The sequence below is a fragment of the Calidris pugnax genome, unplaced genomic scaffold (assembly GCF_001431845.1).
Source record: "Calidris pugnax isolate Ruff unplaced genomic scaffold, ASM143184v1 scaffold24, whole genome shotgun sequence".
Lineage (NCBI taxonomy): Eukaryota > Metazoa > Chordata > Aves > Charadriiformes > Scolopacidae > Calidris > Calidris pugnax.
Genome location: NW_015090922.1, coordinates 34,590,337 through 34,604,920, shown reverse-complemented (window position 1 = coordinate 34,604,920; position 14,584 = coordinate 34,590,337). Strand labels below are relative to the sequence as shown.

The 14,584-nt window shown below is 34.4% G+C and overlaps 1 protein-coding gene across 1 annotated transcript in view; it reads right to left on the bottom strand.

Moving 5' to 3' along the window:
* ADGB (androglobin) overlaps window positions 1-14,584 on the bottom strand; it is a 100,875-nt gene that overhangs the window by 80,699 nt on the left and 5,592 nt on the right. The window contains exons 4-9 of the mRNA XM_014950504.1: window positions 13,781-13,852; window positions 12,401-12,589; window positions 8,044-8,183; window positions 6,673-6,759; window positions 4,973-5,154; window positions 3,146-3,268 (exon numbers count right to left, since the gene is read on the bottom strand). Of these exons, the coding sequence (XP_014805990.1) occupies window positions 3,146-3,268; window positions 4,973-5,154; window positions 6,673-6,759; window positions 8,044-8,183; window positions 12,401-12,589; window positions 13,781-13,852 (793 nt within the window). The remainder of the gene's footprint in view (window positions 1-3,145; window positions 3,269-4,972; window positions 5,155-6,672; window positions 6,760-8,043; window positions 8,184-12,400; window positions 12,590-13,780; window positions 13,853-14,584) is intronic.

The following is a 14,584-nucleotide window of genomic DNA, read 5'->3' as shown; positions in this document are numbered from 1 at the left end:
AGACTTAGGAAAAACAAATGGCTGGTTTGTAGAACAAACTCCCAAATTCCTGGCTAGTGCCCTCTCCAGTGGAATAGTATTCCCTTTCCAGCAGTTTAGAAATTATTAGGAAAATTATTAGTCTAGAAACATAAACAGGAATTGGAACGGTGGCGCTTTATATAAGAACAAGAGACCTAAGTAGCTCATATCGTCTGATCACAAAAACCTTTTATGAAATGAATGGACCCCCTAGGTATGAAAGGAGAAATAGCCACTAGAAGAAAAGGCTGAGGAGTGGAAAAGTGCAGATTGTGTGCAAAAAACGGGTCAGCAGGAACATATGAATCATCTACAAAAGCTTCTCAAGGACTGGCTGGCTGATAAGCCACAGGACAGAAGAGCTGGTTGCTCTCAAGAAGGGCCCTGACTGATCAGATGATGGGCTCATTATTCCGCTGGACTCACAGAATAGGATGAATAGAGAAACAGGTTCAATGCTTCAAGGATCCTGCAACTCATACTGTACTTGGGGGGTGCATCACGCATTGATCTGAGTGCACAAGTGATTTGGAACTGTATTTATGTATTTATATTGGGTCTGGCTGGGATGGATTTTCTTCACAGCAGCCTGTATGGTGCTGTTTCAGATATGTGACCAAAACCGTGTCAATAACACTCCAAGGTTGAGCTCACATAGCATTAAAGCCTTCTGATTCTCACTCTGCTGCCCCAGTGAGTGGGATAGAGGGGGTGGGCAAGAGGTTCAGACCATCTGATTCTCCACCCCATCCCACTGGAGGGGAGCAAGCGAGTGACTGGGTGGAAGCTTTGCTGTCAGACAGCATCAATCCACCACAGCGTTGGAACCCGCACAATATCAAAAGCCCTAAGAGAAGTTTCAAAATACTTAGCAGTAACTGGTATGTCAATGCGTATGAAAATAAACAAGATAATGAATATATAATGCAGAGAATACACAACGTAATGAATACAAAAGGTTTTGCCATTTTAGAAGTAAGATGTAAGTGATAACAAGAGTAGTTAAATTCCTCTTTAGAAATAATTTGCATTTACCACAGAAAAAAGAACAAATCCCTTAATTTCCTCACACTCAATAGGCAGAGTGAAAACTTGCAGTAGGAAAATAAGCACTTTTATGGTGCAGGAAATGAAATAGTTTTCAAGCCACTTACATTAAAAAAACAAACAAACAAACCAACCAAAATAAAAACCAACAGAAAAAAAAAAGCTGTTGTAGTAAGTGAAGTCACTGTTACAAAATTCTTAAGAACACTTCAGAAACTTTTTACAACTACTGCCTCTGGAGTCTGACTTTGAACCTAGGCCTAATTTCAGATGTTACTTTAAGTGCAACAATGATTCTACTGTCCTGGGTCACTCTGCAGACCATCGGTCTCATATACCCTGCAAGCTTTCTCTTCAGGCTACATTCTCACCTCAGAAATGCATTTTAATTCAGTATTATTTCAAATGGCAGTTACCCTTTCTTTTTTTCCTTCCTTTCAGTCTAATAACCTTAAATTTGCTCCATACCTTACAGTCTCTGACTGTGCAATCTCCCCATTTATGTCTATTCATATTCTTATTAGGTCTATTAGTGATATAGCTACCTCTTACTGTTTTTCAGACCTCTTTTCTGGTTCAGACTCAGGATAAAAGTTCTCTGGCCATCATATTTGAGCACCAAACTAATAATCTTTCTAAATAACCTCTTTGCAGGCCACTAACTGACTTTAAGAAAACAGCATAAGCTGTGCTTTAAATGGCAGAACAAAGATCAAAATGTCATGTAGTTCTTTTATATGGAAACACTGCCTGATGATTTGTAATGCTCTTTCACTTATCATGCACAATTTCTAGAATTCTTCACTTTGATCTTTGTGCTTCACCATTTCTTTCTTTTCCCCACAACATGCTTGAGCATTAATCATGTCCCTTATATTCATGTGAAATGCCTCATTTTCTATTCCGCAACTACTACCACTAAAGCAAATTACATTCCCGTGATACATTTTAAAATTTACTGCTGTTTAACTTCTTTAGTAGTATATAAGGTAGGAATTCAAATGAATATGTTTGCTGATGACAAACAGCAATATTGATTTGATATAAATTATTTAAACCACCAATTTTAATCAGGACTTAAATCAAGAAGCAGGAATCTGATTTACATAGTGAGTTTCATTCTTGTTACACATTTTTACTTTGTAGTTATTTCCCCAGACAAAGATGCTCTGCCTATTCTTACCCATTGATTTGCAATTAGATAATATTCCAGTTAATTAATACATTTCCATTTGTTCATGATATGGAAATGTCACATGTATGCAAATATAAGCAAAGACATAAGCAAATCAGATTAATGTACATTTATGAAGATTTTCTGTACTTTATGCTAGTAAGCACAAGATTTCTTATTGACTGATTAGTTTACCGATTAGTATTTACATGTGGTTTGTTCTAACTCTATTAAAAAAAATTAAATATAATAAAATAAATATAAATAAATTAATTTTAAAAACAATGCAAGAAATTAATTATTTATTAATTTATTTAATTTTTATGCTGTCATGAATGTATCAATACAAAAAATAAATTTATCAAAATGTATTTCGAGGATAAAGGAAAAAAAATTATTAACCAATTAAATTATGGAGGGAACTCTAATGAGTATTTCGGGTGCCTTTCCCACCTTGCCCTTCAACAAAGCAGCATTCTTTTTTTTTCCAATCACAATTTACTGAATAAAGTAGATATTGAACAAATACGTTATTAGAAAGGAAGGAGTTTTGGTGGTTTTTTGTTTGTTTCTCTGTTTGTTTTTAATAAAGAAAGACAGTTTACACTAGAACAAATCTTGGTCCTACATGACTGGCCAGCAACTTTGAAATATTCCACATAGTTTTACTTTACCTTTTGACATCAAACACAAATTACTACAGTACTATTGTTAATATAAGCTATACGATTTTAATAGGTTAGAATGACTTCAGTCTGTAACGCAGCCTGTAAAGAATTGCATTTTTTTTAAATGTAGTTTATTTAACCTCCCTACAATTAAGTTCAAAACCAAATAAAAGTAAAGTCCTTTGCTTCACATATATGTCTTATTTATTTTTAGCTTCAAATGAATAGGACTTACTTTCAGTTAAGAGGTGAGGAGAATGTTGGTCTTCTGGCAACGCATGTGAAGACTGACGTGTTAATTTGGCTTTCTCTCCTTCTCTGATTTTCTTCTTTCCAACTTCTCTCTGCTCGGCTTTTTCTATTAAGCAAAATAAAGATTAAATATATATTTTTTTTTCAGATATGAATTTTCAGTCATAAAGTCTCATACTGTGTAAATGCTTTAATGACGTTTTAGCTAAATTTAAAATAAATCAACCACAAACTATTCCAAGTCAGAAGAGTTGAGATAAAAGAAAGAACTAATGTCATTCAGTTTAAAAAAAAATAGCTTAAGATAAAAATGCAGATTTTCTGAGAAGGGGCCCGGAAGGCTTCAGTCCCACCTTCCAGTTAATGCACAACTCTCATGTACTACTATAATGTTTGGAATTCCTGAATTCCTGGCACTGTATCAAATATCTTCTTCATGTCCTTGCTCCTGTGCAAAAAAAAAAAAATCTAACATAGATGAGGCATAGGTTCCCAATGGACATGGAAGAAGAAAGTCTCACACATTTAGAACCTTCTTTCAAGCCTTAGAACTTAGACTATAAGAAAATACATTTCTAATAAAAAAAAAAAAATCTAACATAGAGGAGGCATAGGTTCCCAATGGACATGGAAGAAGAAATTCTCATACATTTAGAACCTTCTTTCAAGCCTTAGAACTTAGACTATAAGAAAATACATTTCTAATAAAAAAAAAAATCCCAAACATTAATAAAGCATCTGAACAGAGCTTTTAACCTCAGAGCTCGAGTTTACAGAGCTGTATTGTAACATAATGCTTCCCTGATTCTTAGCAGTTTCCATTACTAATAGAATTTCTAAGTCTTAGGCAGGGTTAAATTTACAAAGTTTTTTGGGAATAAATTACAGAATGGATGAATGACAGTGCTGTTCCCAGAGGCTGCATCCTGGTACATGTTCATTCCAAACACTGAAATATCTACTACTCTGCTGGGCTGGTCATAAAATGAAAAGAATTCCTAAGAAGAGAGAATACCCCCTCAGCCAGGTCTTCTCTAATATTTTTACAACACTTTTGACACTAGGACTTAGTATTTGGGATTCAAAGTGGGGAAGGCATAGACTTTTTTGAAAACCTAGGAAGAATTTGAAATTGTAGTATATGAATTGTACCTTCCAAAGACATTAGAAGTATTGTGAAATTGCATCCATGCCTTCAAGTTAAAAACAGCAACTAAAAAAACTCAGTGTCAAATATAAACATCAAAAAATAATATATTATAACAAGTAAGTTTCTAAACCTAAGTCTTTTCATTTAAATTTAAATAGGATTAGCAGTTCTTGAAGAAAATTAATACTTATACCTAGTAGTATAAAAAGAAAAGTTGCTATAAATAAAAACGCAGGTAGTCATTAGAATGTACTTGTCAGAACCCTCTGCAGGTAATCACCCTTTGTAACATCCATTATGAATTGCATAATTTATTGATGGTCAGAGTAGTTTTGCCTTTGGGAAAACTGTAACCTCTCTGATTGTTATCCCTCTGCAAGGAACCAGTCTTTAGAGAAATGGCTGTAACACAGAGCTGAACACCTCTGCCATAAAATGAAGCTGTTTTCATAAAATAAGAGACTAGTCCTGATTCTAATAAGATCTTTAGTTAAAACAAAACTTTTTAAAATTTACACCACTGCAACATGTTCAGTAAAACAACAACAAACGCACAGACTTGCATGTGGCATAATAAAGACATAGAAATTCAAAGACAAAGGTTATATTAACTTTATTTAGGCTTGGCCTACAAAGATAACGCTACCTAAAATTACAGACCTTTGCCAATTTTATCTGCTTTCTCGGGTTTCTCTGAATGCTTATTCACATGTAAAACTTTGGTCTTTTCAGGTTTTGTATCTGACTGATGAATATCAGGTTCTGGAATTTTCTTATCTGGAAACTTGAATTCTGGCACAATCTCTTTCAAAAGGCCCCAGACTTTGTCCAAGTATCCAGGCCTTTAAACAAAACACACGTGTATATGTCAATGGAAATGATATATAAACATACAGAAAAGAAAGGGTGATTTTTACTTGCACAACTCTATACAACAACTGACAGTCCAACTCTTAGAAAGGTTACTGGGTTATTTCGGTAAATAATAACCTGATTTTTGTGCATCAGCCAATTTGTTAAGAAACAGATTATAGACAGATTCATAAAGAAAGAGATGGTGGTTATAAAAGCACATAAATAAAACATCCTTTCTAAAGCTTTTTAGGAGATAATTGCCGCAAGGAAATTTGCAGACCATTTTGCAACTACACTGTATAACTTGGTTCGGGCTCTGTACATTAAAAACCTCCTCAAAGCGACTTCCAAACTAGGTTTTCCTAACTGTTTCAGCACAGGTAGTTCCATGCCTCTTCCACTGATTCCACCAGCTACAACAGCTCTCAGATATGACATGGCAGTTGTGGCCATACTGACTCTCCACAAAAACACAGTGATTCCAGAAATAATCTAGAACTGAATGAATTTTTCAGGGCCATGAATAAGCTTCATGCAAGCTAACTGAAAGCAACCTTTAAAAAAAAAAATTAAATAAACTGACTGCAAAATGAGCTAAAGCAATCTTATACTACTATTGCAAAGACTCTGTGGTGTTCACATTAGATTTCTAAGACCATGGGCTAGACAAACACTACTGTAAGACACCAATTTATCAAAAACCTAAACTTAAAGCATAGCTTGGGATATAAAAATTGCTGAAATAAGGGCTAAAATACCCTTTGACTGAACTTAGTTAATACTGAAATACTGTTAAAAATAAACAATTATACCTAAATAAAAATACATAAACTGAAACTATTTGTTATCTATGTATTCATTAAAATGTATACATCAAAAGGCCAAAAAGTGTAATTTAAAGAAAAATCTAAATATTTAATGCCTGTATCCCAGTCATTCTTTCATTAAAAAGATTGTCAAGCCAGAAAATTAGAATGTCTCTTCTTTAAAACCACAAAATGCACTCAAAACACACAGGAAACAACAAAAATATGTTGGAAATAAAGATTTATCAACTTTTCCAATTTAAAAAGTGAAAACAACATACTAGCTGAAGTTCCTTACTTCCAAATTCATGATGTATGCTTTCCATAGTACATCCAAATATAACATTACTATTATTAGTGGCAGACATTTTATATCTGTATAATAGATAAAACATAGGTTTCTCTAAGCCTGTTTTCATCACAGTGTTTAATATTAGTAAAAAATAAATTAATTTTATAAAGAATAGGCATCAGCTTATGGTGATAAATAGCTTTACAAGCAACTGTATGACCTACAAAGGAAAACACAATAAGACTGCACTCTTTGAAGGCACATTTCTCAGGTGCCAGAAGTAAAAATTGTACACTTGTCAAAATTGATGCTGAAGGACTTTTGGGGCTCAGCTTTATTTTTCATGATGCCTTATAGAATTAAATATTAAACAACCGATATGTAACTTATTTAATAGAAGAACTTACTGAAGAGGAATAACTTCTGGTATCCATCCAGTCAGGGTCTGTAGAATTGTAAATTCCTCCAGCTCTCTTTTTCTGGTTACATCTATGCTGTAAGATAAAAGCAGACATTATACAGAAGTGAAGTCTGTAAGTCTACATTGCTTTCTGTAGGAGCAAGACCATACACAAATAGAACAGCATGCTGAAAAACAAGTTGTTATTTGCAATTTTAGTGGTTTTCCAACCCACTACTGACTACTAGCATAGAAAGTCAAATTTGCTTTTATACCTTTGCATCAGGCCTATTATTTTAGCGTTACCTACAGTACACCAGCATGGTTTCAACACTGTTAGCAAGCATACCATATATACTGACACACAGTAAAGCCTCTTTTTGCAGGGTTGGAGATGTGGGTTTGAAATCCCTCACACTAGAAGGGGGATAAGAATCTAGAACTTCTATTTCCTGAACAGCTACTTTAGCTCCCAGGTTATTATGCAAAAGTTGGCTGTATTTCCAGTATACCATACTCCACTCTTTCCAACAGATACAGTCTCCTACTCTCTGGAGAGATTTCTGTCTATAGATCCTGAGAAGACCAAGGCTGAAGATGCCAGCACCAGGCCATGACTAACCATTGTACTCTGGAGAAACACTGTTTTTTAAACACATTCATGCAAAAATAGATTCTTAATGGGCAGCTCTAGACAAGTCCTGGCCTGTCTGGTAGTACTTTAAATCATTCTTTCAACAAACATAAGCTGATATGACCAGAACAGGGAAACTTGACTATCCAGATCAGAGTTTTGAATTTTTTACTGAACCTTAGTCATTTAAACACTTCTTCACCTCATAGGAATCTATGGCCATAATTGTAAATCATTTGCACCATGGGTCATCTTCTGCTTTCCAGGTCAGTTTTAGGGAACTGGATCACCATACAGCCCACAACACCAGAACTATAGCAAAAGCATCAAAAGTAGCTGACAATACTCTACTTTCAGTACTGGTTAAGTCAATACTAGTTAAGGCTGACAATTAAAACTTCATTAAATCTTCTTGGAAATTTACATTTGGCAGAAAACCACATATGAATGTTTTTAGGAATAATGGTAAACAGAGAGAACAAACAGGGAGAGCACTCCAGTTTCTTGGCAAAGTTTTTTTTTGTGCACAAGTGTAACAAACACACATTTAGCACAGCAGCACACCACCTTCTGTAGCTACAGGGGACCCTGCTTTACTGATTTTCTATGTCATCTTTCAGAAAAATGTCTATTTGTCATTAGAAATTTTTTAGCAAAATATATTTCCCAGGTATACTATAACAACTTTTTGCAAATTCTGTGTGACTTCACAAAACAAATCAAAAGTGATCTGATTAAACATACCTAGTATTTGCCAGCTTAATGATAGCTTTGGATAGCAACATTGGCCAAAGTTCAGCTTGACAGGTTGTAGCTGGTAGTAACAAATGATCCTCTTCACTGAAAGGCATAGTGTCATCCACAGTGATCTTTCTCCAGCATCCCTGTAATTGGGGGGGGGCAGGGGAGGAAAGAAAACATTGAGTTTGTGTGTTGGAAACAGAACATGTGTATAAGAGCACTTTTAACGCTTTCCCAAAAACCCAATTCTAAGGTAATTTGATTTACATTACAGATTGCTTTAAAAGAAGTTCTCATCTAATATCTGAGATGTATGGAAACAGTCATCATAGCATTTTATTACTGCTTTGGCTTATTTATTACAGAGATTAATCTAATTGCAGCTATTTCCAAATATATTTCCTCTCATATACGTAGTCCATCATGTGCATGCATTCATTGCTGTTCCTTCAGCTGTCATGACAGATGCCTGAGAAACAGTAATGACTGAAAAAAGGCTTAACTAAGAGAGTGGTTTTGCAAATGCCTATTTAAGGTCTTAGTCTGGAAAATATTTGTGATAGCTCTCCTTGCTTCCCAAGAACTACCTGGGGATGATGGCTGCAGTCAGTAGCCTCCTGGGAAACATTAAGATTTAGGAAACGATGCAAAATGACTGAACATAACAAATATTCATATTTCCTGGATAAGAAAAACTATGTTCAGTTTTGGCCCCTGACTACAGGAAAGACATGGAGGTTCTGGAGCATATCCAGAGAAGGGCCACGAAGCTGGTGAGGCGTCTGGAAAACAAGTCTTATGAGGAGCTGCTGAGGGAGGTAGGGTTGTTCATCCTGGAGAAAAGGAGGCTGAGGGGAGACCCTTCTCTCTCTCTACAACTACCTGAAAGGAGATTGTAGCGAGGTGGGGGTCGGTCAGACAAAAGGAAATGGCCTCAAGCTGCACCAGGGGAGGTTCGTATTGGATATCAGGAAAAAATTTATTCACTGAAAGGGTTATCAAACTTTGGAACAGGCTGCCCAGGATAGTGGTTGAATCACCATCACTAGAGGTATTTAAAAGGCAGGTAGATGCGGTGCTGAGGGACATGGTTTAGTGGTGGTTTTGGCAGTGTTAAGCTGATAGTTGCACTCAGTGATCTTAAAGGTCCCTTGCAACCTGAACAATTCTATGATTCTAAAACGAGATACTGATGTCTCCAATACCAGATATTTCACTAGTAAACTGAGCTAGTATCCCACAAAATAATCTTGCCTACCATTCTTCAATAGGCTCTCTCCTAGTGATTAAGACATAATGAGAGGCAAAGGAATTAGTGGGGCAATAGCAAGTACTTCTAATAACCAAATCACTAAAGTGTTCGCCATACGTTATCAGAGAGGGCAAAAGTACTGCTCTATGCTTGTAACTAAACTATGACTACAAACTAAAATACCCATCAATTATATCTATGTGAGTTCTATAAGTTTCAGAAGAAAACAAATTTAGGCCACATGGCAAAGATATCCAAAAACCGTAAGTAGGTGGCCAGGTTTTAGGATAAAAAGCTATTTGCTGACAGCCAAAACTAAATTTTTAAGATTTCCCAAGTTAGAAAAGGACTTATTAAGTGAAATTATTGCATATTAATCTCCTCTTTCAGTAACTGCAGAAGTTTAATAGAGCAAGCAGTACAATTTGGAAAGCAAAGAAAAAGATTGAGGAGCTATTTGGGTTTCTATAGCTCAGGACATTTTTTAATTTGGAGTATTCTGTGCATGTAATTCTTAAAAGGCAATAGTATTTTTTGCATATGTAGCACCATTATAAAAAATTTCTTATCACCAATTGCTTGCCTTTCATGCTTAATAAACAACAGAATCCATCTTGCTTTATTTTGCATCAGTGATAACCTTTTCATAGCACTTCATTATTAAATCTAAAGCCAATTATGCTAGTTTAAGGAGATAAGACACCAAGAGAAAGAAAGAAGAATATGTGGGGCAGAAGGTTTATGGATAGAAAAAGAATCTACAGATGAGAAAAAGTGGAGATAAAGAAACAAATTCAATGAACCTCGAGAATGCAAAATGAAAACAGGATGTGAGATAGAACTGAAAGAATATTGTGCCAAGTATATGAAAAATTATTATCCACAGATTTGACAACAATCCCCTCAGGACTCAATACAGCATTTTACTGAAACCAGTTGATAATTCTTCCACTGTGTTTTCTTTCCCTTTTAATTTAATTTTCCACTTTGTTCTGTGAAATCCGTTTCTCCTCTATCTCTACTGATATTTGTCTTTCCTCATGTGTACATTTTCTTTAACCTTCCACCATTTGACCCTCTTTTTTCCCATCTGTTTTTCTTTCTGTGAAATACAGCTGTATAACCAGTGGGGGAAAAAAAAAAAATAAATAAAAAAAAATAAAAAAAAATAAACCCACAGGCCCAGAACAAAACAAAACCAAACAAAAGTGACAAAGAAACCAAAACACCATGATAACTGTTAACTGCTTTAAAATGCAGTCTTTTATCACATGAATACACAATCTCTGCAGGATTAAATTCACACACAGAATAATGTCCTCTGCTGAGGAACCTGGGCAACATCATTTTTGCCTTCTCAAACTCAGGAGACTCACATTCCCTATACAAATATAAATTATTCTGTATATGGAGGCAGTAGTTAGGGATGAGGAAAGCACAGGCATGTAAATCAGCTAAGTGTTCTTACAGGAAAGTTAAGAGATTCTTCCAGTTTTAACTGCTTTCCTATTTCTTCCTCAGCATTGGCCAGCTAACATGTATCAATAGCAAGCTGCATGAAACTTACTTTTAAAATACGAGATTTGATCGATACTGCATTACAACTGTAAGTTCTTCTTAAAGAAATACATGGTGTAGGAGTGTTTTAAAATAAAATTAATATGCTCAGGGTTTTGACTCCCTCTCAAGAGACACATATCAAACTGCAATATGCATAAGTTGCATCCATTCAAAAACTCTCCCCAGCTTTGTTTGTATTTATGTTCATTCCAAAAGATGGACAGATTTATAAACAATTTAACAGAGTGATGGATAAGTAAAATAAATCCCTCCTTAATTTTATTCACAGGAAGTTTTTACACCAAAACCACTAAAAAAAAATTTTCAGCGTAGAAAAGAATATAAGCAATTTTCCAAGCATCATGGAAGTGTTTGAGTAATTATTTTGTATTTGTAACTGTAGAGATTTCTGAAAGAACTCTGCGGCAAGGTGTTTTTAAGTGACCTGCTGCATGCAACTGCAAGGCTCTCTCCACAGGTCCAACATGAAGCTTGGCCAGCTTGGCCAACTGAGGCACTGACCTGCTGCTGTTTCTCTCCAGAAGCATCATCTGCTGCTTTTCCTTTACTTGAAAATTTTAGAAACACTGTAAGATGGAAAGTTTGTGCCCTCTCCTTTTATAAAGCAACACTAATTATCCCAAATAATGGTAAACTGGAGACTTGCAACAAAGACTATCTGGAAAACAAAATTTCTTCACTCTTCATCAAATTATAGTCTCTTCCTCTGGTATATTTTTATGTCTCAGATTGTTATGCATTTAAGAGTGTTGTCCTTGAGTATTCTGACCTTGACTGTTACACTCCATCTTCCAAATCCTTCCATTAACCACACCGGCGTTTGTCACAAACACAGCCCTCAAAAAACCTTTTTTGCCCCAAGTTTAAGATTTTCAGTCTTACACTTTTTGTTGCTCTTTCTTTGACCGTCTCCTATTGGCTGAGAACATCTGCTCAAGAGACCTCTATTTTTTTTTAATTTTTTTTTTTTTACCTTGGGTCAAAAAAAAAGACAAGACCAAAAATGCTCCAGGCTGTTCTTTCTTGATTCTCCTCCTCTTCTCTTGCATTTCTTTCAGACTTTGGTGATTCTATTTTACTGTATAAGGGTTTTTTCCATGCATATATATTAATAACATATTCTCCCAGAAAGCAAAATGAGCAATTTATTTTTAATTACTTCACCACATTTTAAGGACATGAAGTAATGCTGAAGTAATTCTTTTAATATTTAATTGCCATTTCTTCTAATTAATTATACCATATTTTGTATTGAATTTATCTAAAGTCAGATTCAAGTTATCCGACCTTTTTGTATTTCAGTAAGAAGTTCTCCACTAGAATTATCTTCTTTTCCATTTGTAACTAAACTAAATAAACACAACGCCTTTGTGACCTCTATTAAACTGGAGGAGACACAAAACACACAACAATGTAAAGTCTAAATGCTGCTGAAACTTTGGAAAAGAATCCAGGTGTCACCCTTGGGTTTTTGGTCCTGTGACGTACATATTTGGAGAGCAGTCAAAGTTGGAGGGAAGCACTCACCATCCAATACAGTTTCACTACGTATTTTCCATAGCTATTGTATAGTGGCATGTGTCCCTTGGTAGCTTTACATAACGCATAAATGTGTTCCCATGGTTTCCAAAAAAGTGTGGATGGTCCATTAGTTAAGGCCTTTTCATTACATAACCTCCAGACTGCATGAATTTCAGTTATAATCCATCTCATCAGCTGAAAACAGAGAAAAATAGAAAAAAAGAAATTTTTTGGATGACGTCTTTCAGAAAAATGAAATCAAGTTATATTATAATGATCAAAGAATAACAAAGGTGCTGTTTGAAATGGAGAAGTGACAAAAGAGTATAGCTATAGTTTCATGCAAAAATTAATTTCACTGATACAACTTTTATTAAAATCATCATAGTGTCTATCCACAATAACACAAAACTTCATGAAACTAAGTAAAGGCACAATATAAAATATGCTGTTCATCACGTACCAAAGAAAAACAAGGATTTCAAAATAAACTGTGTTACAGGACTTGTGAAGTGTCACTTGTTTACTGGCTATTGCTAGATATAGCTGCTAAAATTGGTATTGGCTTTAAATACTTGTTATTTGTAGTCAGTAAAAAAACAATCCTAAATTATTAAAATTATTTAATAATTTATGACATTTAAAATAGAAGCTTTAACTAATCATGCTTTCATGCATGTGTTTTTCTAACATGCAGATTTCTGATGTACGCTATAGTTTCAGAAGTATTACCAGACTTCTACAGTGATTTATATAAACAAGAATAAGATTTTACTACAAGAAACTTGTCCTAAAATTTATTAGAGTTCCGTGGACAGCAAAATATACATTATATGTTTCCTGGCAGCTTCTTCCTGTACAGTTTCTCTGATGCTGGATTTCAAATTTGCATTGAAGCATTGAATGAAATAGAAATTATTATATTCAGTAAGACAGAAAATATTCAGTAAGGCACTCAGATGCCTTCATTTTACCAGCTTTATATTTTCCTCTGATCTTTGGAAATTCAGTAAACATTTATTCAGCTCTGGAGAGAAGGAAAAGACTGGCTGGGTGGCAGAGATTTGTACATACATGTAGGCACACTAAGACTTCAGGAAAGTTTGAATGAAAAATACAAATTCTTTTTAATAGAGCTTCTATTTGCTCTTAAGAAAATATTAATCCAGTAATAAATTTTGTAGTTCATAGACTGCATATTTTAAATAAAATAATAAATTCATGTTTGGAAAAATCTCAACATAGTTGATTTTATTTTCAATTTCAAATGCTATTTACACAAATCTAGATGATTTCTTGTCATTTTATTTCTTGCCATTTTATTCCCACCATTCTATTTTCATTTAAAAAATTTTTATAAAGACACATAAATGTATTTCTACCTACCTCACTACAAAAAAGATGCTCATTTGCTGAAAAAAGGTCAAATGAAGTTTCATTTTTGACAACCACAGGAACCTAGGAGAAAACATATTAGTTAAGTCCATAGCTAAATTATCTGGAAAAAATTAAATGAATACTGATGTTTAACAGCAGTGACATACAAATGTTAGACATTTGGGAAACATTCGTTAGACATTTGCAAACTAAAGGCTGCCAGTTTGCAAATCTTGTAGCTGCTTTAGTATTTCTTAATAAAAAATGACTTAATATGTAGATATTCAGAATTTTTTAAAAATCATTGTTTTTACCAGGAGATTTGTAGAGTACCAAATGAAATAATTGCATAAGCAAATCAAGATTCTCTCAATCTATTCATAAAATTTGCAGTTCTTTATTTAAATCATGATTGTAATACTGTCTTATACATTGAGATTTCCTTGCCCACCTCTCCCCAAGATTCAAAGGGATTTGTTTTGTCACGGTCAGTTAGACACTGCAATTGGCAGTATGAATGCTGACTTTATCAAACCTTTGCCTGTATTACAGTAAGCGGTTTAGAAATAACATACTAGGACTGTAGTTTATTGAACTAAATCTATCTGTGCCTCTCCTCACTTAATGGTGACCATTGTTTGATTCTTTGCTTACCACATTAAATAGGCTTGGTTACACTTTCTTTTATAGTTACTAATAGATTAGGTAACAACATATGTCAATAGCCTTTCATCACTTGACATTTACATTAGTTTTTAACAACTTATAAACTTTCTAGTAATCATAGCATCTTGATACAAAATACACTGGACC